Source organism: Misgurnus anguillicaudatus, chromosome 21, assembly GCF_027580225.2.
Source record: "Misgurnus anguillicaudatus chromosome 21, ASM2758022v2, whole genome shotgun sequence".
Taxonomy (NCBI): Eukaryota; Metazoa; Chordata; class Actinopteri; order Cypriniformes; family Cobitidae; genus Misgurnus; species Misgurnus anguillicaudatus.
This window is the reverse complement of record NC_073357.2, coordinates 1197905-1225159: the sequence shown is the minus strand read 5'-3', so window position 1 is coordinate 1225159 and position 27255 is coordinate 1197905. Positions and strand designations below refer to the sequence as shown.

Genomic DNA, 27255 nt, shown 5'->3' with positions numbered 1-27255 from the left:
ACAATGAAAGTGGCAGCAAGGCTTCACAGGGCAGCCGGTACAGGTGAAGGCGAGGCAGGAGGCAAACGAGCACCTCTCACAGGTACCTCTTAAACACCACACTCGCCAGAGTTCTGTAATAGCACACGATAGAGGATGCAAGGTAATACCAATGAATTGGCAGCAAACACAGAAGACGAAATACTCCAGATGAATTGGCAGCAAACACAGATGACAAAATACTCCAGACAGGACACGACACGACACGATAGGACTGAAGACAATATTTAGCGTAACTGCTCGACTTGTAAAACAAGTTCACACTGAATTAACAATCTGACAATGAGACAAAGACAGAGCACGATAGATAAAGCCAAAGTTAATGAGAGATGATGAGAGACAGGTGGAGAGAGGAGAGAGTGGAAACAGCTGCGGCTGTAGGTAATGAGAGCGGCTAAAGAGTGAGTGAATGTGTGTGTGTGTGTGTAAAAGAATGAAGAGAAAGAGAGAGAAAGAAACTAGGTCATAACAGAGAGAGAAAGAAGAGCCAATATATTTCATTAAAAACTGTTGGTCCCCCTTTGACTTGCTTTAGTCAAAGTCATGAGGGAGTAATTTTAGGGTTACCAATTTTTTTTCTCCAAAATATCCTCTTTTGTGTTCTGCAGAAGTCATACAGGTTTAAAATAACAAGAAGGTGAGTAACAGATTTTCATTAATATCAGTGTAAAGTGTTCTCAGTTTAACTCAGTGGAACATTGTTATTTCAAAAAGCACAATAAAAAAATTAATCTTGCAAAAACAATACCATTTACAAACATGTTTATCATGTTTTAGTAAAAGTGTATTTTTGACACATGCATGGATGACTCTGGGCTAAGCCCCGGATTTACATTGACCCTAGAACCATCCCTGACTGTGAATATTAGGGTGTGGCTTTCATCTTTAGAAAACTAGAGAGGGCGGATACTGCAAAGAAATGAAACCTAAAGGAATCATAAAGAAAGCAGACACCGCATAGCCTATAGAGGAGAACACACACATTTGAAAAGGTAAATATGACTTATTTATGCATCACTATTACTAAAGTACAAATATGGTACATACGGCAGTTAATCTCACACTTTAGTGGCATTCTAAATGTGTCAGTGATTTGCCCAAAAACATTTAAAGATATCCTTAAAATGTACATATTTATATTTATTAAAATGTTAAGATATCAGTATGCATTTGTTGACTTTCAAGCATGTCAAATATTTCTAGATGGTGTTCTGAAAGATCACCAAGCTAACAAAAATTTGTTCTAAGAACCACCCTTAAACTTGTTTAATATTCTCATTAAGTTAAAGGAACATGTAACATTTAAATGTTGATGTTGTGATCTTAACACTGGCACCAATTAATGTAGTGATTTTCACACGGGGCACCAATTTGGTAATATGCCATACACAGGACATTAGAGGTGACTTTCACCTTGAATGTGGTTATGTGTGTGTGTGTGTGTGTGTGTGTGTGTGTGTGTGTGTGTGTCCCTCCCTCCTTTACCTTGAGGCACCAGCTAAGGAATTTTACTTTAACAATACGTATGATCTAAATATATCATTCAACAAATACAAAAATATGTCAATTGGAGGGAGTTTGTCAACTAATGTATTTGAGGGATTTTGTGTGATTTTGGCTAACCTGTAAAGCCTTTTACTGTATTATGATAAATCTATTATATAAAGATAAACAAGAATAACTAGAAACACTACTAATGGATACTAAAATACTAAAGGATAGTAAAGGTGAAAACTAAAGTGCAAAGAATAGAGAATAGAAGAGTTGAATTTATGGCTAAATGTTTTCGTTTCTAATAGTAATAAGTTATACTCACAACAATCGGTCAGGAGACATCCTCCTTTGGTCGTTCATTACAGCTAAGTTTCTTATTGTATTGATAATAAGTTTTATCAATACAATTTAGTGATAGTACAAAAATAGTTTTTTCCAATTAGGTAAAAAAAAGTATAAAGTCTAACACCCTAATTCAAAGTAATCAAGCTGCAGACTATGAAAACTAGAGAAATGGCGGACGTGTTTCTGTCAGACTCGTCAAAAATTCATCCTTTTATAGACAAGTTGCCAGGTTCAAATTCCCCGCTGGTGACGTCACAGTCCTTAGGGGAGGCCTTGAAGAGAGATCTATAAATATGCCTTTATTTCTTTATTCTGTGTCTGCCCTCTTCTTCAATGTGTTTGCAAAACATCCCATCTGATGGTAACTTGCCCTTTGTTTCTTCTTCTGTTCATCTTTTACATGTTAAATGCATTATTCTTTCCAATACATGTTTTTCTCTCTCAATAAATCGTTAATACAATATTGTGTAGTTGTAATTTTTAAACATGCAATATGTAATTTATCATGCATATATTTTTCAAACTCAGGGGTTACAATGCTTTTTTCATATATAATACTTGGTGTACATAGTAAAAAAATAAAGTACAGGTTACTAGTAGTTTTCAAGGTTATACAGCATAATACAAGTTACTAATGTCTCTAAGGGTTTCAAAGAGTTATATAGTACAATAGCGTGATACATTTTTTAAAGGTAGGACAATTTTTCACTTCACTCAGTACTGTTCACGAAAAGGTACCTTTATCATTTTCAGATAAGGAGTTTGCATATTGGCACTTTCCTGTTGCGGGACTGTGATTGGCTGTTGATGTCAGAGGAACCCCACAGAATGTGGTCCACCTTTCGTCACTGTGAGGAACTCATTTGCATAGCATAAAATACAGAGTTTAACTTTCTTTTTAGAATTTCATCTATGCATTTTTCACTTACCAAAAACTATTTCCAAAATACCACTGGCATTGTCCTGAATGTAAAAAAGTATAAACATCCTTAAAAATAAATCACTTTTGATTGAAAAGTAATTCTCTATGATACGAATGTGCTAGCTCATTTAAGGCTTTATGTGTGTTCAGCAATATTTTAAATTGTATGCGATATTTGACTGGTAACCAATGTAAAGATGCCAAAATTGGGCTTATGTGGTCATACTTCTTAGATTGAGTAAGCACTTGCAGCTGCGTTTTGAACCAGCTGAAGCTTGTTTATCCGATTTGCGTGACATCCCCCGAGTAATGAGTTACAATAATCTATTCTTGAGGTCATAAAAGAGTGAATAAGCTTCTCTGCGTCTGATGCAGACAGCATATGGTGTATTTTTGAGATATTTCTAAGACGGAAGAATGCTGTGGGGCAGACGTTGGAGATATGACTATCGAAAGATAGATTGCTGTTGAACATCACACCTAAGTTCTTGACTGTGGAGGATGGCACCACAGTGCAACCATCTATGGGCAACTTATAATCTGACATATTATGTTTGGAGCAATTAGGTTCAATAATAAGTATCTCTGTCTTATTGCAGTTTAGCATAAGGAAGTTATTTGCCATCCAGTCACTATCGCTAATAGAGTCTGTTAGTTTACAGAACTGGTGAGTTTCGCTAGGATGAGAGGAGATGTAAAGCTGGGTATCATCCGCATAGCTGAGATAGGTACATCTGGCGTTTTTTAAAGCCTGTCTGAAGTATTGAATTGTCTAGTGACCTTGCTCAGGTGTGTTTGATCAGGGTTTGAGCTAAAGTATGCAGTGCTATGGCCCTCCAGGGTAAGATTTGAGTAGCCCTGCTCTAGAATCACAGACAATTGTGTTCCAATCACTTTTTTCATAAACTTATGTCACAGGGTGACTTCGGGCGGAACCAAAAATGGAGAGGAGAGGTTCCGCACGGACATTTTTTTTGCACCAGTTTACTTCCTGGTTTCCAGGGCAATGCTATCAGGGCTTTACGAGCCACAGGTGTGAATCATCAATAAAGCAAACTGTGATTGGAGGCTGGGGGTTGATGAGACACATAAATAGCTCTAAAGGAACACAAGTAAAGGAGCGATGTACACGAGAGGCGATTGACACGGGGGAAGCTCCTTTGCCAAAGGCAAACAAAGACACGCACCTTTTGAAGAGCCCGAAGGCTCTGTTGATCCGGGGATCGCTGAAGCGAGCGGAAAGAGGACAGAGCCACAGGAGGCGAAAGGAAGGCAAGCCGTGGATCTTTTAAAAGGAGCACCCCGAAATCGCTGATGTTATCCCTGTTTGTTGGTGTGTATCGTAGCGCTGAGTTGGGCTCGCCGGATACGCTATTTGGATTGTTGTACTTGCTCTCTCTCTCGTTTGGATCGTAGATCTACATTGATGAAGATATCGAAGACCTTATAGGTTAAATATTAGACGGATACTGGCGCTGGATGAGAGAAACGAAGGAAGAGGAAACTTACCATTGTGAGTATACACCTGTGGAAAAGTGGTGTTGGTGGCTGGAAAACGCCCTGTCTATGCATCTGGAGTTATTGCAGTGTGAAGTCAACCTAGGACGAAGGAAGTACAGTAATTGTGAGTAACAAGATCCCGTGAAGGAGGTGTTTTGCATGTACTTGACCTGTATGTCGTTTTGAGTGTTTTCAAGAGAGAGTGAGTGGCCCTACCCCTGAACCAGCGTGGTGGGTGAGCCGAAGGGTCCTTGTGTTGAAGCAGCTACAGTGACGAAAAACAAACACTAGGCCGTGTTACCATCTCCATATTCTCGCCCAGAGCGAAGTGAAGGAAGACGGGTGTCTATTGTGTGCACTGAGCGTGGTGGGTGAGTCTTTGGATGTAGAAATTTTCACTTGAAGTGGTGCTGTGTAATGCTGTGTATTGCAGTGAGATTGCTGTGTCTTGTCAGACGTAACCCCGCCTCCAGTCACTCGTCTCGGGACGACGAAGAGGAAAGCGGCCCTAGATAAAACCTGTATATGATTATGCTGTAGTGTGTTTCAGTCTTAAAAATCACGGTGTGGCATCTCGAAGTACTCCTCGCAGCCAACGCTTGGCGGACTTGTGTTTTGGAGTGGCGGTGAAGAACTGTGCGGTTGGCGGTGTGTGTGAGTATCACACATAATATTGTTACCTTACCTGTGTCTTTTCCATTATCACAGAGTTAGAGGCGAAAGAGATCCGCCGCCCCGAGGTCTCGACGAAAGGGCGTCCCGGTCCAGTTTTCGATTGACCAACGGGTCTCGAGGAAAGGGTAGCGCTCGACCCGGTGTGCCGGCGTGACGTTCTCGCCCCTCTGTAAACCAACGAGCTCGCCGAGATGGTCTTGGTCCCCGGCGTCCCATTGAAACCACTGTCCAGTCAACGTATTGCGTAGCCAGCCAGCGTAAGCCCGCCACCCTGTAAAATACCATATAACCTGTTATGTCTGCTGATTAACAGGGAAGAGGAGTGTGTCGTGAGAGCTGTGAAGAGAGCCATACCTACCCAGAAGCTGTAACCAGCGCAGAGGTGAGAGAAACCTTTGAAATCGATTCACTGTGCCCCTGTGTCCCAGCAGTCGTCTGTGGAGAGAAAGAGAGCCAGCGTGAACGCTGAGATACTGAGCTGTGAAGAGAGCCATACCTACCCAGAAGCTGTAACCAGCGCAGAGGTGAGAGAAAACCTTGAAAACGATTCACTGTGTCCCTGTGTCCCAGCAGTCGTCTGTGGAGAGAAAGAGAGCCAGCGTGAACGCCGAGATACTGAGCTGTGAAGAGAGCCATACCTACCCTGAAGCTGTAACCAGCGCAGAGTCGTCTGTGCAGGGAAAGAGAGCTAGTATGAACGCTAAGATACCGAGCTGTGAAGAGAGTCATACCTATCCCGAAGCTGTAGTCAGCGACGAGGTGAGAGAACCATTGAAAGTCGATGCACTGTGCCTTTTGTGTCCCAGCTGTCACCTGCGAAGGAATAGAGAGAACAAGTGTGAGTGTTAAAGGAATGAGCTAGGAAGGAGAACCATATGTACCAAGAGGCTGCAGTCGGTGAAGAGGTGAGCGAGCCCGTTGAGACCGATCCACCGTGTCCCCGTGTCCCAGCTGTAGTCTGTGGAGAGAGAGAAAACAGGGAAGGAGAGTGAGTCAACGAGCAAGGAGCTGTGGGAAATAGGCGGCGAACCGCCGTGCGCTGTCTACAGGTACACGGACAAGAAAAGTCCATACCAACACTGATTGTGATTTATTCTGCCTCCAGGAAGGAAGAGGAGCGCGCCACGGGCAGAGGGAACCAGAGGCGGGAGCCAGTTCCCAGACGCAAACCCCCCCCCCCTACCCTCTGTCATTCATTCGGCCGTGGCCCCCTGGAGGGCAGAGCCTGATTTTAGTTTTAATTCCCCTTTCCCCAAGTCCCCGTACATTTTAACTATTTAAATAAAGAAAGAATATTTTTTATACTTACCTGTCCTCGTTGTTGTCTGGTCATTGGGTTGGTTTTGGGGACCTCCTTGAGGTGGAAGTTGAGAAGGGGCGTGGCTTAACCACGAGCAGCCAGCCCCTGGCTTGTGACACTTACACAAAAACAAACTGCACAGCTTTGTCTTGTTTTTCTTTATTTTGAAAATATTTTGGAAATAAACACACACACAATACCCTGTCAGGCATCTGATCTTGACATTGTTAGAATCTTGTGTTTTTTCATGTTTTAAGACTCTACATTAAACTTAAAATTTTGTACAAAAATGAATGAATTATTGTCTCAGGAGATTGTGCTCTTTATTAAATAGATCTGTGGCTATACTGCACTGAAGCAGCAGTTTAAAATATAAACCCAGAATTCAGGAAAGGTCAAGAACAAGAAAAAGGAAACAACAATCAGACCGAGACACAGGATTTACATAACGTTCAATTTTACTTTATTTATATAGCGCTTTTCACAATACTTAATTGTTTCAAAGCAGCTTTACATTAATAGAAGCAGTAAAAGCACAGAAAAACGACAGATAGCACAACATAATACACAATAGCATAAGCAGTCAAATTTGCTACGGCTATGACTCAACATTATAAGGCAGCGTATTACTAATGTAACGTCTAGAAGAGGAAGCTAAGTTAAGCCCAAGAAGGCTGCCTCCCCGCAGTAAAAAAACCCCTAGGAGAAAAAAACCCCGGGCTGTTTAGCCGAGGAAATAAAAAAAAGTCCTAGGAGGGAAAAACCCTTGAGAGATATATATGTATATACACACATATATAACGTTACACAGACCATGTTTAAATTTCGATGTTTCTGGCCAGAAATAACAACTTGTTCACATTTGTTGGTATTAATAAGCTGCGCATTAAAGTGCTGGCTGCTCGCCGCTGTTCTGAAGAAGTGCTCTGACGGAGTACTTTATAATAGTTTAAACTTTATAAATAATAGTAACTAGCTTCCTCAAATGTTTCACGTGAGTCATTGGGCAACATTCCCATGGCAACTGATGCTCACTACGCTAAAACTCATTACCGGAAGCTAGTTATTACATTTTATATAGTCTGAAATATGGATACTTTTCTTAGAAAATCTCATTGATTACTCTCAGAAAACGAGTGCGTACCACTGTAATCACCCTATATAACCAGGCTACAGTATATATGTATAGTGGTTACATTAGACTAATGTAAGTACATACAGGGGTCATGACCATCACAATAGAATGTAACGTGCCTCTCCCATTCACAAGATGAAACATTAAAGGTCACGTTCTTCCTGATCCCATTTCTCAAACTTTAGTTAGTGTGTAATGTTGCTGTTAAAGCATAAGTAATACTTGTAAAATGATAAAACTCAAAGTTCACGGCCAGGCGATATATTTTCTTTAACAGAAGTTTCTTTTCTAAGCCTACAGCAAACAGCCAGTTTGGACTACATTCCTCTACTTCCTGATTTAATGACGTCAATAAAAGAGTTTTTGACTAAACTCCGCCCACAGGAACACGTCAGTCGCCAGCTAAGCTAACGGCAAGCTAAGCTGCTATTGAATCACAACACACTAAACAAACTACACAATCAGAACTCGATACGTATTTCTGAAGGAGGGACTTCATAGAACAAGGAAGATATCAGACTGTTTTTAGAACAGTGAAGACAGCGCTATACAGATAAGTCAATTGTGTGAAATCACCATACCCCTTTAAATATCTCACCTTCACACTCAGTCCTCGTCTGGTCTCATCACAGTATGCTAGACTTACCTGCCTCACTTACCTGGAATATCGCATGCTCTTCTTCCGATCCCGTCTGCTCAGCTTCACCTACAATAAAGACATTATTATCCACTCAGCTAAGTGCTCATATGAACTGCCTATAATCTATACTCACCTGTTTACTCTCTATCTCCGTGTGTGTTTAAATAAAGAACTTTTCTACTTACCAGTCTCCTTCCTGGTTCCCAACGTGACAAATACAACTGAAACCAGAGTGGTTTATAAAGTAAGTGACTAATTAAACCTTGGGAGAAAACTAAAGTTTGTCTGGGATGTCCCTCACTCATTAATTTCCTCACCCTATGCTACATTTTCTGAATAAAAACAGAAACCACACAAACTGCACTTTTGAATTTTTTTATTCAATAACCAGATTGGCCTTTTAAGTCTAGTTTTGTTATAATTCATCGTGATGGAAATTTTTACACATTACCGAGAGTCAGGAATGGTGAATATTTGTAGACTAAACCAGTGAGCCACAGAGATAACACTTATGTATAAAACGTTAGAATAAAAATTGTGTCCTTGCAGTTTGATGTCCAGTACATTTGGTGTTGGGGAAAAAGTTCTGAAGAAATTAAATTTCCCAGTTCATGACCCCTTTAAGGCTATGTCCACACAAAGCCGGTGCATTCCCTATCCGAACACGAAACCACTGAAACTGACTGAAAGCGGTGTAGTATATATGCTGGACCAGTATGGGGCACTGTAATTCTGCCACAGATATACACTATACACGGAGAAGAAGACTTTGAGCATGCGCATAACCAATGTATGGTGTTGTCCATTATCGCTTGTTGGTCACCACAATTGCATAGAAGCAATAGATTTTGCTGTAATAAAGCTAGTAGGCTTTATTAGCTTCTGTAGCAAGAACACAATCACATAGTCCGCTGTTATTGTTGTTGCTGTTACGTGCGACGCTTCCGACACGTGATGTGATGACGTTTTCGCTTCACAAAATAAACGGATTGGCTGTACAGACGAAACCGCAAGGGTATCGGTTTCAGATTTATCCACTTTAGGACCCGGTTTAAAAAAATAGCGGATTCAGTCTCCCAAAATGCCAGATCCATGTGGAAGAAACGCCAATACGATAACAAATTTATACAGTATTGTTCAAAATAATAGCAGTACAATGTGACTAACCAGAATAATCAAGGTTTTTAGTATATTTTTTATTGCTATGTGACAAACAAGTTACCAGTAGGTTCAGTAGATTCTCAGAAAACAAACAAGACCCAGCATTCATGATATGCACGCTCTTAAGGCTGTGCAATTGGGCAATTAGTTGAAAGGGGTGTGTTCAAAAAAATAGCAGTGTCTACCTTTGACTGTACAAACTCAAAACTATTTTGTACAAACTTTTTTTTTCTGGGATTTAGCAATCCTGTGAATCACTAAACTAATATTTAGTTGTATGACCACAGTTTTTTAAAACTGCTTGACATCTGTGTGGCATGGAGTCAACCAACTTGTGGCACCTCTCAGCTGTTATTCCACTCCATGATTCTTTAACAACATTCCACAATTCATTCACATTTCTTGGTTTTGCTTCAGAAACAGCATTTTTGATATCACCCCACAAGTTCTCAATTGGATTAAGGTCTGGAGATTGGGCTGGCCACTCTATAACATTAATTTTGTTGGTTTGGAACCAAGACTTTGCCCGTTTACTAGTGTGTTTTGGGTCATTGGACCCAAAAAGAATAATTTTACTCTCATCAGTCCACAAAATGTTCCTCCATTTCTCTTTAGGCCAGTTGATGTGTTCTTTGGCAAATTGTAACCTCTTCTGCACATGCCTTTTTTTAATAGAGGGACTTTGCGGGGGATTCTTGAAAATAGATTAGCTTCACACAGACGTCTTCTAACTGTCACAGTACTTACATGTAACTCCAGACTGTCTTTGATCATCCTGGAGGTGATCATTGGCTGAGTCTTTGCCATTCTGGTTATTCTTCTATCCATTTTGATGGTTGTCTTCCGTTTTCTTCCACGTCTCTCTGGTTTTGCTCTCCATTTTAAGGCATTGGAGATCATTTTAGCTGAACAGCCTATCATTTTTTGCACCTCTTTATAGGTTTTCCCCTCTCCAATCAACTTTTTAATCAAAGTACGCTGTTCTTCTGAACTTCTGAACAATGTCTTGAACGACCCATTTTCCTCAGCTTTCAAATGCATGTTCAACAAGTGTTGGCTTCATCCTTAAATAGGGGCCACCTGATTCACACCTGTTTCTTGAGAAAATTGATAACCTCAGTGATTGAATGCCACACTGCTATTTTTTTGAACACTCCCCTTTCAACTAATTGCCCATTTGCACAGCCTTAAGAGCGTGCATATCATGAATGCTGGGTCTCATTTGTTTTCTGAAAATCTACTGAACCTACTGGTAACTTGTTTGCCACGTAGCAATAAAAAAAAGACTAAAAACCTTGATTATTCTGGTTAGTCACATTGTACTGCTATTATTTTGAACAAGACTGTACGTATACAGTGATACGCGTCTCCGTGTGTACAGCCCCTAAATTTATATTTTTATTCTTATTACCTTGTATTATGTTTTTTTTTTACCTCAGATTTAACTTCTGACACAATCACGATGGCTACAGCCGCAGATACTGCCAGCCAGCTTCAGTGCTCCATGTGTGAAAACCTGACAGAAGATTTAGTCACTCTGAGTTGTGGACACACCTTTTGCAGAAGCTGTCTGGATCAGCTCGTAAAGATGAGCGATCCTCAGTGTCCTAACTGCCCTCAGGCTCCTAGGAGGGTGGAGATGGATGACCCGAGTCACTTTAACACAGATGAAAGAGGTGAGATCCCTTGGGACATCTGTGAAGGAATTCATCCATTCATAGCTGTGAAGTTCTAGAAACACACTAACAACCACATAGAAAATCTTTGCTACTGCACATTACATATGTTTTTTATTAAAATGATAATTATATGATAATGTTGTTGTTATTATTATAATTAGCCTCAGGTTTAACTGCTAACACAGAAAAGCTGCAGTCACAAAAGCTAAAGTCTGCTAAAGTCACAAAAGCTGCAGAAATCGTCAACCAACTTCAGTGCTCCATGTGCAAAAAACTGAAAGAAGATTCAGTCACCGAGAGCTGTGGACATACCTTTTGCAACACCTGTCTGTATCAGCAGGTAGACAATCGGGGTGATCGGGAGTGTCCTCTGTGCCATGAGGCTATTCTGCAGGCACAGATGGATGACCTGAGTCTCCCTTACACTAGTAATAAAGGTGAGATTCCTTGCAACCTCTGTCCATTCATAGCTGTGAAGTCCTGCTTGACCTGTTTACTCTCATATTGTGAGTGTCATCTGAAGCCGCATCAGACTATGGAGAGGCTGAGGGGTCATAAACTGGTAAAACCAGTGAAGAGATTGGAAGAGAGAGCATGCAGTGTCCACGGCAGACCTCTGGAGCTCTACTCCACCCAAGACGAACGCTGCATCTGTGCTTTATGTGTGACACCTGGTGTAGATGTCATACCTGTGGAGACAGAGAGAAAGAGGAGAGAGGTATTAAACTTTTATAGCCAATTACACGGTGGGTAATATTTGCCCCTGGATTTAATTTTCAAGGGACATTTACCATTTACTTGAACCACCTACATTATACCATGTACTGGGCAAAGTAGTTTAGGATTAGATTACTACCCACAATTCTTCTAATTTTTAATTACCTTTACATATATAAAAGATTATACTGTGTCAAAAGAAAGTATCTCTTTAGTTTAGTTCACTTTTATTGTGTATTGTGTGGCAGCGTATACATAATCAACTATTTAAATTGTGTGTGTTTCTACAGGCCAAACAGAAAATGACTAGTGTGGAGTTGGAGAGCGTGATTGAAAAGGGAGAGAAAAAAATCATAGACCTTAAGAATACGGTCAGAAACACTGTAGTAAGTAACCCATATGTTTACATTCATCACAGTTTATGTTAGGTATGTTAGTTTCTGCATCTCACCGTCAAGTACATACAGTTTGTTTGACCATAACCTAAAAGCAGATCAGCACTTTGTGGCAAAATAAACCATGGAAACAAAGGTACTGGTATAAAAGTAGAAAAATGTTTATTTCACTTTTAATGACACTAAATAGATTTAAGATGCATTCACTGCAAAAGTGGGACCACAAATACACAGATGGTCCAGAGATTGTTGATGGTACACAGATGGTAACAAGGAGCTGCAGCCTGGGCTAAATGACTGGCTTTATTGGCCATTACTTCCAAGCCTTTTTCACACAGACATTACAGAAAGTCACGTTGCTGAATGATCTCCGCTTCAGCGTGGAGAGTGACAAGCTAGCTGATATCTGCTTCAGTCCAGTTTGCAGATATTTCTCATCGTGATTGTTAATGTACAGTAAACCCTGTTGTAAAGGGCTGAACAATATATCTTGTTGTGATGACGCGCATGCATTTTTGTTTATTATAAACTCATATGAGTGCGTGATGTGCTATTCTTATATGCTGGTGATATAGATGCTTATATGCTGGTAATATGCTTCAGCACGGAGAGTGACAAGCTACCTGGTATCTGCTTCAATCCAGTTTGCAGACTTTTTTGTTGTGAATGTTAATCTGCATGTAAACCCCTAATTTTAAAGAGCTGAACCATAACTTCATGTTGTCATGACACTCGTCCTCACTATGAAACGCCGCTTACGGCATTGTTTCTGCTTCTTGTTCACACTGAGGGCTTTCCGGGTGTATTACGGCAAAGTAACTAAGTCCTCTTTCCGTGAGCAATCCCAGAACATTTACGGGACGTGTTTGTTTTTACACAGAAGCTTGTCTGCCGATTTTATGGGTATTTTCTGGGACCAAAGTGCTGTGTGAATGAGCTGCTAGTTGCACTGCACACTCACACCAGCCAAAAACTCCAGTGCAAACAACTAGTCACAGCACTCTGAGGAAACCACACCACCATCAAAATAAAGACTTCAGCCCTGCTCTCAAAGGCCTGCAACTCCTATAACACACACACACACACACGCACACACACACACACACGCACACACACACACACACACACACACACACACACACACACACACACACACAGTGGCGGTTCTACATGGAGGCCAAGGGTGGCCCGTGCCTCTGTAGACAAGTCCCTGGCCACCCCTGAATGTCCCGGTTTTTGAAACGCTATGTGAATATGAAATTTAACGCGCGCACGGCAGAGAGGGAGACCTTGCGTCTGTGTGTGTGTTTGCCTCATTTAGCCCATGTAAGACAGAGAGCTTCCTGATTGGCCTGTTTCAGGACATCAACCAATCAATTGTCAGTGTGGGCGGGCTTTTATCTCTTCTCCCGAACCAAAATAATCAGTGTATCTAGAAACAGGAGCGCCATGGCAGAGGGAGATTGCCCCAAAAGCGAAAATATAAGACACATTTTACACCAGACTACACGAGCAAACCAATTGGCCGGGTCATCGATATGTCCAGGTTTTTTATCAGACATGGGTGGCAACCCTAATTCGTTCCCAATTTCCCGATGTTGAGAATGTGTATGCAGGTTTGGGCACTGGTAAGGACTCTAACTCACTTGACATTGGGACACTGTTCACTTGTTCTCCTGTGACGTGGCTGCTTAAGCGCGGTGATCATTCACAGCTGTTACTCATCAACAACCGGCAAAACCAACATCTCGCTAACTTTTTAAAGTTTACACATTGTAAAAAGCGCTGTAATTATGCTCTTACATATACGTGCATAAAATTGGAGGAATATAATTAAATGTGTCATATAAAAATGTTTACAATTTAAAATAAATATTATTTTAAATACTGATTAGATTGTGGTCCCTAACTGTCTAGCAATGTGTGTTTATATGTAAACTAAAACAAACGTTTGTCTTTATAAAAGTTTGCATTTCATAAAGTTTATTGAGTAGGCTTGCATGATTTTCGGTTGGGGGGCTTAAGAAAAGAGCCCAGCTCCCCTTTTGCACCTGCACTCACTCTTGTATTAAATAAAGATTTATATGATTGTAAAGTAAGATAAAGTTTACAGGGCAGTTTCCCGGAAAGGGATTAGACTAGTCCTAGACTAAAATAAATGTAAGAGCTGTCCAAACTGAAAACCACTTGCAATGCCATATCTTAAAATACACCAGTGCCCTTTGTTTTGCTTCAAAATGCACACAAGTAATGTATTTAGTAAGGCATGTTTGTTAAAACTAGTTATATTTCCTAATTAAACTAAGGCCTAGTCCTGTCTTAAACTAATTCTTGTAACCGCCCCTATAATCTTTAAATATAATTTCTTGCCGTTTTTTTATGTGCCCCTCTGGTAAAACACTGGCCCCTCCTTGGCCCCCCTAGTGAAATTTGTCTAGAACTGCCACTGCATACACACACACACACACACACACACACACACACACACACACACACACACACACACACACACACACAAACAAAATGATAAACACAAGATTTAGGCAGGCCATACAGCTAACACTTAGCATCTGCCAAACACTTTTGACAAAATTGATTGGTTGCTTCCAATTAAAGAATGATAAATCAAGCAAAACCAATTATTCGGACGGGCAGTTTCCTCTGCTGGTAATCAAAAAACATTACTCTGCCAATTTTTTGCCAACATTTACTCAAATAATACAATGTAAAAAAAATCACAAAAAATATTAAGTGAATAGTTAAAGTTAATAGAAACTTACTGTCATGGTTTTGTCTTGGGTTCTGTTGATAGGTCTTTTATTTTGAAGTCATGTTCTAGTTTCTGGTCTTTAAAGAGCCACACAGATCCAAAATCGAAACTAACCTTTATTGCAGTGTGTCGTGTAGCTGTCCATCAATGTAAACAACGTGTAAAGTAGTTGAACCAAAAAGTGCACGATTAATAAAGTTATTGGCTTCTAAAGCAGGGAGTCGACTCTGAATCGCTGAAACGAGTCGTTATAGGGAGTGAGTCTTCTTCCTGATATTATCCACGTCACACGAACTTATCCACGTCACATGAGATACTAATCTCTGCCTACAGCCTTGCCTGCGGTAGAAACGAAAACTATGACCCGCCCACAGCTAGCTAGTGTGTGAGTGTAAACATCAGCTCACGCTGTGTTTTCAGCTTGTGTTGTTTTCACTACCAAAGGAGACTTTTTCAAGGAGGGATATTATAAACGTGTCTGGCTGTGAAGAATCAGTGGTAATTTTTAACGGAGGGATTTAGACGTTTGGCAATGAAAGATGGTTCAGTACCCACTTTATTTGGAACAACATGCGTCTCCTAACCACAACCTGTAAGTATGATTATAGCTACATACTTGCTTAAATGAGTGTAAAATGTCTATAGGCGTTTTTATTGCTTGGATTAATGATGAATGATATCGTTGTTTAAACTCTAACTTATATACTGTCAGAGCCACGATAGCAAGCAGTTTTGCTATGACCCGGTTAGTTTAGATAAATGCTTAAATTAGTGTAAAATTGTTAGTTTCAATCGTCGTTTGTATTGTTTGGATTAATGATGAATGATGTTGTGTGTTTAAACTGTTAATTTACTGTCAGAGAGTCACGTTAGCAAACGGCTAATGCATGCTTATTTACGGTTTTGCTATGACCCGGTTAGTTTAGATAAATGCTTAAATGAGTGTAAAATTGTTAGTTTCAATCGTCGTTTGTATTGTTTGGATTAATGATGAATGATGTTGTGTGTTTAAACTGTTAATTTACTGTCAGAGAGTCACGTTAGCAAACGGCTAACGCATGCTTATTTACGGTTTTGCTATGACCCGGTTAGTTTAGATAAATGCTTAAATGAGTGTAAAATTGTTAGTTTCAATCGTCGTTTGTATTGTTTGGATTAATGATGAATGATGGTGTGTGTTTAAACTGTTAATTTACTGTCAGAGAGTCACGTTAGCAAACAGCTAATGCATGCTCATTTACGGATTTTGCTATGACCCGGTTAGTTTAGATAAATGCTTAAATGAGTGTAAAATTGTTAGTTTCAATCGTCGTTTGTATTGTTTGGATTAATGATGAAGGATGTTGTGTGTTTAAACTGTTGATTTACTGTCAGAGAGTAACGTTAGCAAACGGCTAATGCATGCTTATTTACGGTTTTGCTATGACCCGGTTAGTTTAGATAAATGCTTAAATTAGTGTAAAATGTTAGTTTCAATCGTCGTTTTTATTGCTTGGATTAATGATGAATGATGTGTATTGATGTTGACAATGTCTTCTCAGTAAATCATGTTAGCACGAGGTCAATACATGTTGCACTGTTGTTGGTCTGTGCCACCGATCTGTGGTCTGTGAGACTGATCTGTGATCTGTGCATTGTGTGCAAAGACACTCTGTCAGTTGACCAATCAGAGCAGAGTAGGCTACTGAAAGGTGGGGTTTAGGCAGGCTGAGTCGTTGAATGGCTTCACACGAATCGTTTGGGGATCTCTGAGAAATTCAATTCAATTCAATTCAATTTTATTTATATAGCGCTTTTCACAATTTGGTAATTGTATCAAAGCAGCTTTACATAATAGATGCAGTGAAAAACACAGAAAATCGACAGATAGCACAACATAATAAACGGTAGCACAAGCAGTTAAATTAGCTACGGCTATAAATCAACATTATAAGCAAACGTATTACTAATGTAACGTATAGAAGTTAAGCCCAAAAAGGCTGCCTCCCCGGGTTGAAAAACCCCCTAGGAGAAAAAAAACCCGGAATTTTAGCCGGGGAAGTAAAAAAAGTCATAGGAGGAAAAAACCCTTGGGAGTTATATATATATACACATTGAAACGGAAGGAGATTAAGCGGAGATTAAGCGGAGATTAAGCGGAGATTAAGCGGGTTCTGCCGGTGGTCTTTGGACAGGCATCAGCTGGACATCACGTTGAAGAACAGCTAGTAGATCAGTTGTGTGCCGACTTTCACATGTACTGGAACTGGATCTGTTTGTCTCGTCCTCGGGATCAAGGACGAGACAGGGAGAGAGAAACAAAATCTTATTAGCGTAGGGGCCGTTCACATAGAAAACAAGTGTCACACAGTAATGTGGTTTTAGTCAGCTCGGTTCCGGACAGGCTAACTATTGTTGGTTAAGTGTATTACATATAGTTGATGATTTTAGAAACGGAAACAGAACTCGTTTGACTAAGGCCAGAGGCCCCACTGCCGTCGTTAATATGGGGTAATTTTAAATTTATATTTTGAGAAAATTACAGTGTTTTTTGACCTTGCATGCATTTAAACCTGTTGTCCGGGACTTATAAAGAGTGATAGGATGCTTAAAATTGTCATCTTACTGGCTCTTTAATATTTGAAATCATGTCATGTCACACTTCACTGTTTACTTCCTGTTTGTTAGTATAAAGCCTGTTCATTCACCATCACACCTTGTGAAGTTTTGTTAGTTGTAGCTGCATTACCGAGCATTCTGTTTCATTGTTTTGTTTCCTGTTGTATACATGTTAAATGTTTAGGATTTTGACCCTTTGCCTGTATTTTGGATTACGCTTTTGGATTACCCTTTTGGATGTGTTTGCCTGCCCTTTTGGGATTTTAATAAACTTCCTTGCATATAGATTCTCTCGCTGCCACCATTCCTGTCTCTGTTACCAACATGGCTGCCACCATATCTGTATCTGTGCCAAAGGTGGTTAATACATTTTGCATTGTATTGTATGTTGTACAATATTCTCTCGAAAGACACTCACGCTCCCATTCGTATCTCACTGTACAGTATGAAGATGCTAATGAAGAAGAATCCCACCATCTTTCCCTGTCAGCCATCTTTACAGTACATAAAGCTACACAGATGTGTTTTTTAATGATGCTTGCAAATCTGACAATGTCCATTAAAGCTGCTTGGGGAATAAAAACTAGTTGTGCGATTAGAAACAGATTTCCAATGTGACTTTCTGAATGTATAGGTCACACAGAATCATCAGTTGTTCCTCTACTCTTCACAGGCTGAGATGAGCAAAGAGCAGAAACAGATAAACAAAGTGTTTGCTGCAGTGATGGATGCTGTAAAGACAGCTGAGAATGAGCTGATTGCTCCTCTAGAGGATGCAAGAAGGAGACTGGAGAGAGAGATGGAAGAGAAGACACAGCAGATACAAAGAAAAAATTTACGGCACAGAGAAACCATTAACCATCTGAATCAAACTCAGAATGAAGAAGATGACATCCTCTTTCTCCAGGTCAGACACTAATATTGTATATTAAAGTATTTTTACACATAAGAAAGTGTAGTTGTATAAGGATCTTTCTGTCAAAATATGATTTATGACCCGCTGTCAATCATGTATTGACAGGTAGTCCCAACCCCTATCAATCAAAAACTGTACACGTTGGACAGTTTTGAGTGACGTTTTTATGGTTTTTAGCCGACAGTCTGGATGACCGTAATTTTACGATGTGTCAAAGTGTGTTTTTTCTTTTTGTGTTTGTGCAGAGATTTTTTCTGGTTGTCATATTTATGGACAATGTCTCTCTCCTCCACAGCCCCGCATTCCTTCTCAGCAGGGGTTTTCAGTGGATGTGTTTCAAAAACCTTGATGGTTAAAATAAATCTAATTCTGTCCACCTGTGAATCGCTTCACGAGCTCCGCAAGTCTTTTTATGTGTCACGCTCTATTGTTCACGCGCATTAAAGATTGACAGAGAATAGTGCGTCGGGGGCGTGCTCATATCTGCCGTTTTAAAAGAAACTTGTCGTACATTTTTTCTCTCATCTTCTGGTTTGGCTTCATTAATGTCTCCTAAACCCAACTGTGTGTTACTTAAGCCCCATGATGTGTAAAATAAATTTAATTCTGTCCGCTTTGACAGAAATAAAGGTTTATTTTATAATTTAGGTATTATTACACAGCCTTACACAGATCGTGATTTAAACACGTCCATGCATGTTTGTAGGTGAAGCACCCACACGCATTTTCATATTTGCAACTGAACCATTATGAGAGGGAGAAGGGGAACGAATTTTTCAGGCGAGTCGAAGTACTTCCCGGAGATCAGCATTTTCACAGTGCTTTGTGTCCAAGGCTGTTGAACTGAACCTGACTCTTTTATGCACTCTTTTGTTTGCTCAGCTGACAATCAACCCTCTCGCATACAGCCCCTCTAAACAAAAAGTGTCTTACAATTTCTAAGTCAATATATTGTTTTATGTGAATGAGTAGGCAGAATGATTTTCACATAATTTTAAAGAAAAAACTCTAGACTCAGATTCTGTTTAGAAAAGTCTTGTAAAAACATGTTTAGTATGGGTTTGGTGAACTTATATCAGTGACTTAATTCAGCTTTTTCTAAAAACCACGCATAAACATTATTCTCTCAAAAATACAAACAAGTAGATACATGTAGCTCATATAATATTGTAGCCCAGTTTGTGCTGAATGCAGTGTTGTGAGACACATGCCATTAATATGTTTAAAGCAAATGAAAAAGACCAAATGTAAGAGCATGTAAGTGCCTCTGCCAGTGTCCCAAAAAGGTCAGACCCCAAAGGGTTAACACATAGGGTTATGTCATTCAGACTTTTGGATGGGTAGACAATACACTAGCACCCCTGAAATCAAATGGTTGGCAACCCCTTCCCCTAACCTCAACCATCACAAAAAACTTTCTGCTACTTCACATTTTCAATAAACATCATTCTGTTTGATTTATAAGCTTGTTTCCTCATGGGGACCTCAAAATGTCCCCACAAGGACAGAAAAATACTGGTATTCCTATCTTTACCGTGATAATTACCAGACACACACACACACAGACAACCCTAAATGCAGGATTCTTTGTGTTGGATTGGAAATTAAACTGACTTAAGGATTGTTGGATAGGTACACTTTATCCTGGTGAACCGATTAGAGTCCAAGAATTGAGTCAAGCACCATTCAGATATTTATTAAACTTTACTGAAGAAAGGAGGGTTTGTATATGTGTGGTCTGTACAAATAAAACACAAAACAGATATACATAAGATATGATAAATTATACAAAACACAATAATACAGAATAATACAGCCCAGTACTTATAAATGTAGTTAGGAATAAATTATATTATCCACACAGTAGCATTAACAATATGGGGGTGAAGTAATAACTGTAAAATATATCAAATCTTATCTAAATGCTCAACTTAAACATTTCTATTACAATCATATGCAATACAAATACACATACTAATATAAACAGCAACTAACAATGTGTTAAAACTTAGCAAAATAGCAATATAAATCAAACAATAAACTCGATATGGCGGGAAATGCACGGAGGATCGCGCATACATTAACACTCGATAAACAAGCTCAATAACTCAAGTTTAAATCACCTAACGGTGATATCCCGCAAAACTGCAACATAAACATGCTCTGTATAATATTTATATTGTTAATAACTCACTTTCTTTGATGTACGCACACACTTGAACTTGAAACGGCTCGTAGCGCTTCCTCACAGCTCCCTTCACAATTACCTGAGTCTCTTCATGACGCGCACGGGCTTAAAGGGGATGCGCACGGTCTTAAAGGGGCCGCGCACGCAAACCGTTTATACACTTTGACTTAAAAGAAACTTGTTACAAACAAAAGTTTAGTTGCAAATATGAAAATATGTATGGGTGCTTCACCTACAAACATGCATGGACGTGTTTTAATCACGATCTGAGTGAGGTCTGTGTAATGATACCTAAATCTAAAATAAACCTTTATTTCTGTCAAAGCGGACAGAATTATATTTATTTTACACATCATGGGGCTTTGTGTGTAACACACAGTTGGGTTTAGGAGACATTAATGAAGCCAAACCAGAAGATGAGATAAAACTGTGCCACAAGTTTCTTTTAAAACGGCAGATATGAACACGCACCCGACACACATTCTTTGTCACTACCAGCGTGTGCAATCTTTAATGCACGTGAACAATAGAGCGTGACGCGTAAAAAGATCTGCGGAGCTCGTAAAGTGATTCACAGGTGGACAGAATTACATTTATTTTAATCATCAAGGTTTTTGAAACACTTGACACATCAATAAAAAGGACAAACAATTGCATGACAACTAACAGACACAAAAAGGAAAACCACACTTTGATTGACACCATAAAAACATAAAAACATCACTCAAAACTGTCCAACGTGTACAGTTTTTGATTGATAGGGGTTGGGACTGCCTGTCAAAACATGACAGGGGGTCATAAATCATATTTTGACAGAATGATCATTATATAACTACTAGAGAGTGCTGTTATACTGAATATTAGGACAGTGATTCATACTACAGCTTGATTATGAGTTTCATTCACAAAACAGCTTTGAGTTCATATACAGAGAGTTACATTTGAGACAAATTTTGACTCATTTGGGGCTTATGATCGGTTTGGTTACAAACATTCCCCAAAACATCCTCCCTCGTGTTCATCAGAACAAAGACATCCATACAGGCTTGCAACAACATGAGAGTGAGCAAATGATGACAGAATTTTTCGTTTTGGGTGAACTATCTCTTTAATTATTAGAATTTAGACATGGGTATACCCCATGTCATCTAAGATCTGTTGTATAGGACTTGATGTTGACATCCCTTAATGAATACTTGAGGCACAGATGAGACTCTGTGGGATGGTCAATTCATTGACCCTCTGCCACACTATTCCTCAGCCCTTCCATCTCCTGATGTTGCTCCTTTCTCGTAACTCCCCTACCATAAACGCCAACCTCTTTTGACTAAGGCCAGAAGCCCCACTGTCGTCATTAATGCAGGTTCAGTGGCAAATGGTTCTGTAAGGCATACTATTTGCCGCAATACACAAGACCATAAGAAAACGCCAAGATCTCACCGCAACCCAACCATGCATGCCAACCCGTTTGACTAAGGCCAGAGACCCCACTGTCGTCTGTAATACAGGTTCAGTGGCAAACGGTGGCAAACTATCTACCGCAATTACCCAATAACACTGGTCTATTGTATAGGACTTGATCTTGATATCCCTTAATACTTACCTGAGCCATCGTTGAGACTCCGTGGGATGGTCAATTGAGTGATGGCACCCTTAGGGTTGACAAGTGGGCGCCCTTCTTCCTGGGTGTTTCGCTGATAGGCCCACTACAACTCCAGAGGGTTCGGCAGTGAATCCCAGCATCCCAGGTTCACTCCCTAGGTGCCATCAACTCACTTGAAGACCCAGGTGGAGTCTTCTCTCTTCAGCCACTAGCTTCCCTCTTCCACACAGGTGTTGAGGTGGCTACAAAACCCTCTGCAACCTACTTTCATTGGGCGTACCTTCCCATTCCAGCCTTGTTGTTGCACATCGGTTGCAAATTCAGTTAATGCAGCAGTGGCTCAGTGGTTCATGTAGGTTGAGCAAGACACCTAACCCCAGCTGCTCTCGACGAGCTGGATGGCGCCTTGCATGGCTGACACCGCCGTCAGTGTATGAATGTGTGAGTGAATGGGTGAATGTGAGGCAAAATTGTAAAGCGCTTTGGATGGCCATAGGTCTTTTAAAAAGCGCAATATAAATGCAGTCCATTTACCATTTACCTCAGCCTTTTCCATTCATAGGCCTCCTCCACTGCACCCTTCCAGGGCACGGTGAGCTTGATGATGTAGACAAGCTTGAGCAAGGCTGACCACATGACAAGGTCTGGTCACAGGTCGGTAGCTGCAATTTCAGCTGAGAAGCAGAGTTTCTTGTTCAAGTCTGCCAACAGTGCTCTGCCCAGTTGATCAGAGTCTGATCTTATGGTGGTGAGGTTGGCTTGACCCTCACCCTCCCGAACAAATGGTGTTGGCTGCCACTGGGATGATGGGGAGGAAGGGCATTCACACTTGTCCGTCGACTTTCCATCACTACAGCAAGACACTTCAGCACCTGGTTGTGCCTGGTGAGGCTGATCTTGCATCCCACTAAGATGTTGCTTAGTGTTGCTAAACCTGGGTATAGAGGGCATGCAGGGTCCTCGGCATACCATTGGCTTAGGTTTCTCATTGGCTTATGTGTTCTTTTATAGAGGGTTAGTGGCCACAGGAGACGTGAAAGTAGTCCATACTGCATGCACCAGAGCTTCAGCTTGCCCGGACGCAGGGTTCTGTCGATGTTCTCCAGACCACTGGCTACCTCCTTCCTAAGCTGCTCTACTTGCTCTTTGTCTTTAAGGAAGGCATCATACCAATGACCTAGGCTCTTCACTGGCTTCACGGAGACAGTTGGGATGGGTTCCTCGCCAATGTGGAAGCGGTGGTCTGATAGCTTCCCCTTGATGATGGAGATACTTCTGGACTGATCATCATGCAAGCCCACTCAATTTTTTCCTGGAGCTTACTTAATAGGTGTACAGTGCAAACCTTGGTCGTGGTGAGAAGTGTAAGGTCATCTATGTAGGTTCTGACTGGCGGCAGCCTCAGCCCTATTCTTATTTGCTGCCACCAAATGTCCATCTAGAGGCCAGAATAATGACCTCCATTGCCAGAGTGAATGCCAGTGGGGAGATGGTGCAGCTGGCCATGATTCCCACTTGCAGGTTTTGCCAAGCTGTTGTGTACTTTGCTGTTGTCACACAGAGTTGGACGTCCTTGAAAGAGGCCTTGTCAAGGGTTGTGAGAGCTGCTGGGACTTTAAAGTAGTCAAAGGCTGTCCAGAGGAGGTTGTGAGGGACTGAGCCAAAGGCATTTGCAAGATCCAGGAACACCATGTAAAGATCTGTTCCCTCCTTTTTGGCAACCTGGAGGCCCTTGCTCTATGCACGGTTTGTTCTACCTCAATCCACCTGGGTGGATTGATATCCAGTTTGTGCTCTGGTTGGTTGACTGGTGGGATGACTTTTGGCCAATTGACTAATGGCCTTAAGAAGTTGTTTTACTCTGTACATGAACATAAATAAGTTAGTTCAAAGGATATGGTATGCTTGGAGGGATGCTGGCCCTTACTGCTCTGAATCGCTGTGGTGATTGTATTTGCCAGAGTCCTGAGGACCTGGTCATGTCGCCAGCGAAACTGTCCTTCCCCCAAAGCCTTTGGACAGCAGCTGGGGATATTCTCCAGTGGACTGCTCCTTTGGCACAACTGGCATGCTGGTGAATCTACTAAGCCCCAGTCATGAAGGTTGCATGGGCTGGGTAGAAGATCGTACACTGAACTTATGAGGAACTTGATGCACCATGGTTCAGAGCTCCACAACTCTGCCCAGGTGACCTTGCACTGCTCGCCATTCTCCCACCTGGTCCAGGTGCCTTGCTGTTTCATATCAGCCATCTTGGCAGGCGATCTTCCTCCCCTTCTGCCCACACCTCGTCCTGGACCAAAAGACGTTTCTCTCTCCCTCTTGCTTTGTCATATCATAACTAAGGAAAACTGCCCAGGCCTACACGCCCCCTCGCCACGCTGCCAACCAAGATGCCATGCCCGAGCCCTCCACTTCCTTCCTGCCTTAATGCCAATTCCAGCTGTGGAGACTTTGTGTGACCTTGAACTCCTCAGACAAGCTGCTGATGGTAAGCTGCAGTTGGTGGAATGGCCATATAGGGCGATGTTACTTAGAGACCGTGGGAGCCCTAACCACCTCCAGAGAAACTGACTGATTGCTTCCACCATCGTCATGGGTCCCTCATATATGAGAAGGGGTCAAAGGAGCCTCAGCAGGATTCTGTGCTGGTACATCCAAGTTTTGCTTTCCTGGAAGCCCGACTTGTCAACTGCAGTGAGAATAATATATATATTGAAAATTATAACATATCCATGTAATGTTGTAATGTTTTTGTTTCTCTTTCAGTCACATCCATCTGTGCCTGCTGAATTCATAGATGATTTGAGAGTTTCTATTGACACTAAACTAAACTTTAGCTCCATGAGAAATATAACTGCACCTGTTTTGACTTCTATAAGGACTCAGCTGGAGAATCTTTGCTACTATGGTGAGAGATGATGATGATTGACAGTAGTGATGTATTCAGTGCGGTTTACTTAGTGCAGCTTTTGCTAAAAAAATTGGAGGGGGGGTGCAAACAAACTCAAAATCAAACTTTTACTGTAGTAATGCAGGCTGTTAATAGCCATTTATAAGGTGACAATGTTTCATTGCTGCTTAGCTAAAATGTTTAAAAAAGTTAGGTACAGTTGAAGTCAACTGTTAAAGCATGAAATAAATGTACTATGAATCTGTTAATTTGAGTATAATGTGGGTTTATTATCATTAATGAACTAATCAAAAATCATTCTCACACACACACACACACACACACACTAAAGTTTTTTAAAGCATCTGCTACATGAATAAATGTAAATGTATATTTGGGTTTAATATTATATCTGATAAATGTATCATTATTATTATCATCACTGTGTCATATCACTGTCACAGTTCTTGTAAGAATAAAATCTCTTAACATTTTGTTGCAGAAATGATAAGGATTCAGAGGTTTTTAGGTAAGAATATAAAAAATGAATTCCTGAATTATTATGTTGATTTATGAAGCTCTCAAACTTTTCTTTAAGTGAGATTCTTCTCTTTCCACAGTGGACTTGATGCTGGATAAAAAAACTGCACATCCAACTCTGGAAGTGTCTCAAGACTGCAAAGCTGTAAGAGGCAAAGCAAACGCTCATGACATCCCGAGTGGCCCCAATCTGTTGGATGGTGTCCTGGGAAACCTTCAGATCACATCTGGAAAAGCATTCTGGTTAGTGGAGGTGGGACAGACAACGGGCTGGGAACTGGGCGTAGTGAGAGAAAATGCAAACAGGAGAGGAAAAGTCTCCTACAAACCCAGTGAGGGTTATTGGGTCATTGTGTTCTGTGATCCAAACACGTATGGAGCTTTTGAAGATCGTCCCGTTCACCTGCATCTCTCCAACAAACCTAAGAAGGTGGGAGTGTTTGTCGACTATGAGAACGATCTCATCTCCTTCTACAATATGGACGATCAGTCACACATTTACACATTCACTCAGTGTAGATTCAATGAAACGATCCGTCCGTATTTTAACCCTCATCCCAACAAAAATGTCAAAAATTCAGATCCAATGATAGTTTCTTCTTTTAATCCATCAATATAACATATACAGTAAACACCCCACTACACACACACACATACATATATATATATCAACATGATCTCACAAAGTTCCGTGGGATAGTCACGGAATTTTTGCTAATTTTTCCGTGGCATTCTCATGTATCTCTGCATTTTTCCGTGGCCCTGCCACAGACTTTCTTTTCCATGGCATTCTCACGGATTGGTTACTCAACTGCTTTTTCCTATTTGTAAACCATTGTCGCTTCGGTTTAGGGTTAGATTTGGTGTTTGCGTTAGTATGTTACTTTAAGTATTGGTTTATACTATTCTTTCTGATGTATTCTTTTATATTTTCTAAACTTTAATCAATTGTCACCTGGCATTGGGGTTAGAGTTGGGTTTGGGTAAGGATGCCATTTTATGTAAATCTAACCCTAAACCAAGCGACAATGGCAAGAAAATAGGAAAATACAGTTGAGCAACCAATCCGCGAGAATCCACGGAAAAATCAGCAAAAACTCCGTGACTATGCCGCGGAAATTCTTGAGATCAGGCTATACATAATGACAATTATTTAGTATCAAATATCACAGTGGATGGGGTATTATGCATTTTATATATTTATACATTTGATTTTAAAATAGCTTTTGCCAAAAAGTAAAGACACAGTACTATTTAAAAGTTTGGAAACACTGAACTTCTCATCTAAATATACTTGAAGGAATATCCTTAAAACATTTATATTAATATACTTTGTTCATATGCTTTTTCTCTAGCGTTTTTGTTTGAAAATCACAGTTTAACACCAGACAGTTACAGATAACTGTATAGCCCTTACGAAAATTAACCATGGTTTTACTACAGTTAAAACAAAAAAAAACCATGGTTAGTGTAGTTAAACGATGGTTTTGCTGATAGTAATCAATGCACCAAAAAACCATGGTTACTACACTTTTACAACAATAAAACCATGGTTAATTTTTGTAAGGGAGTGTACAATGAATTTGAGCTTTTTCTGTTTGGTGATTTTTAGCATCCATCTGGATGAAGATTTATAGTCCCACAGTTCAGAACAATGCAATATATATACAACTTTGTTCCTGCACTTGTTAACCCAGTTAATCTATCATCTATCTATATCTATTTGTTTATTTTATTTAAAAGGT

The 27255-nt window shown here is 40.4% G+C and overlaps 1 protein-coding gene across 2 annotated transcripts; it reads left to right on the top strand.

Annotated features, from left to right (window-relative positions):
* Positions 1–941: 941 nt before the first annotated feature.
* On the top strand, positions 942–26524 carry LOC129455418 (E3 ubiquitin-protein ligase TRIM39-like). 2 transcript variants are annotated; one of them, XM_055220177.2, is made up of 9 exons: positions 942–1031; positions 2632–2728; positions 10651–10887; positions 11052–11608; positions 11898–11993; positions 18044–18277; positions 24847–24988; positions 25473–25499; positions 25591–26524. In XM_055220177.2, exons 2-9 carry the CDS (start codon positions 2686–2688, stop codon positions 26127–26129), a joined length of 1875 nt encoding a protein of 624 aa, XP_055076152.2. In that variant the 5' UTR covers positions 942–1031; positions 2632–2685; the 3' UTR covers positions 26130–26524. The 2 variants fall into 2 exon arrangements, with proteins under 2 accessions (XP_055076152.2, XP_055076222.2); XM_055220247.2 differs by lacking the exon at positions 2632–2728 and having other exon boundaries at positions 959–1031.
* Positions 26525–27255: the final 731 nt, after the last annotated feature.

Bases quoted from the DNA above. Each gene is read 5' to 3' on its own strand.
- LOC129455418 (XM_055220177.2), top strand. From the start codon at position 2,686: ATGTCAGAGGAACCCCACAGAATGTGGTCCACCTTTCGTCACT. The intron at 10,888-11,051 runs GTGAGATCCCTT...TATTATAATTAG, and splicing joins CTTTAACACAGATGAAAGAG to CCTCAGGTTTAACTGCTAAC. The intron at 24,989-25,472 runs GTGAGAGATGAT...ATTTTGTTGCAG, and splicing joins GGAGAATCTTTGCTACTATG to AAATGATAAGGATTCAGAGG.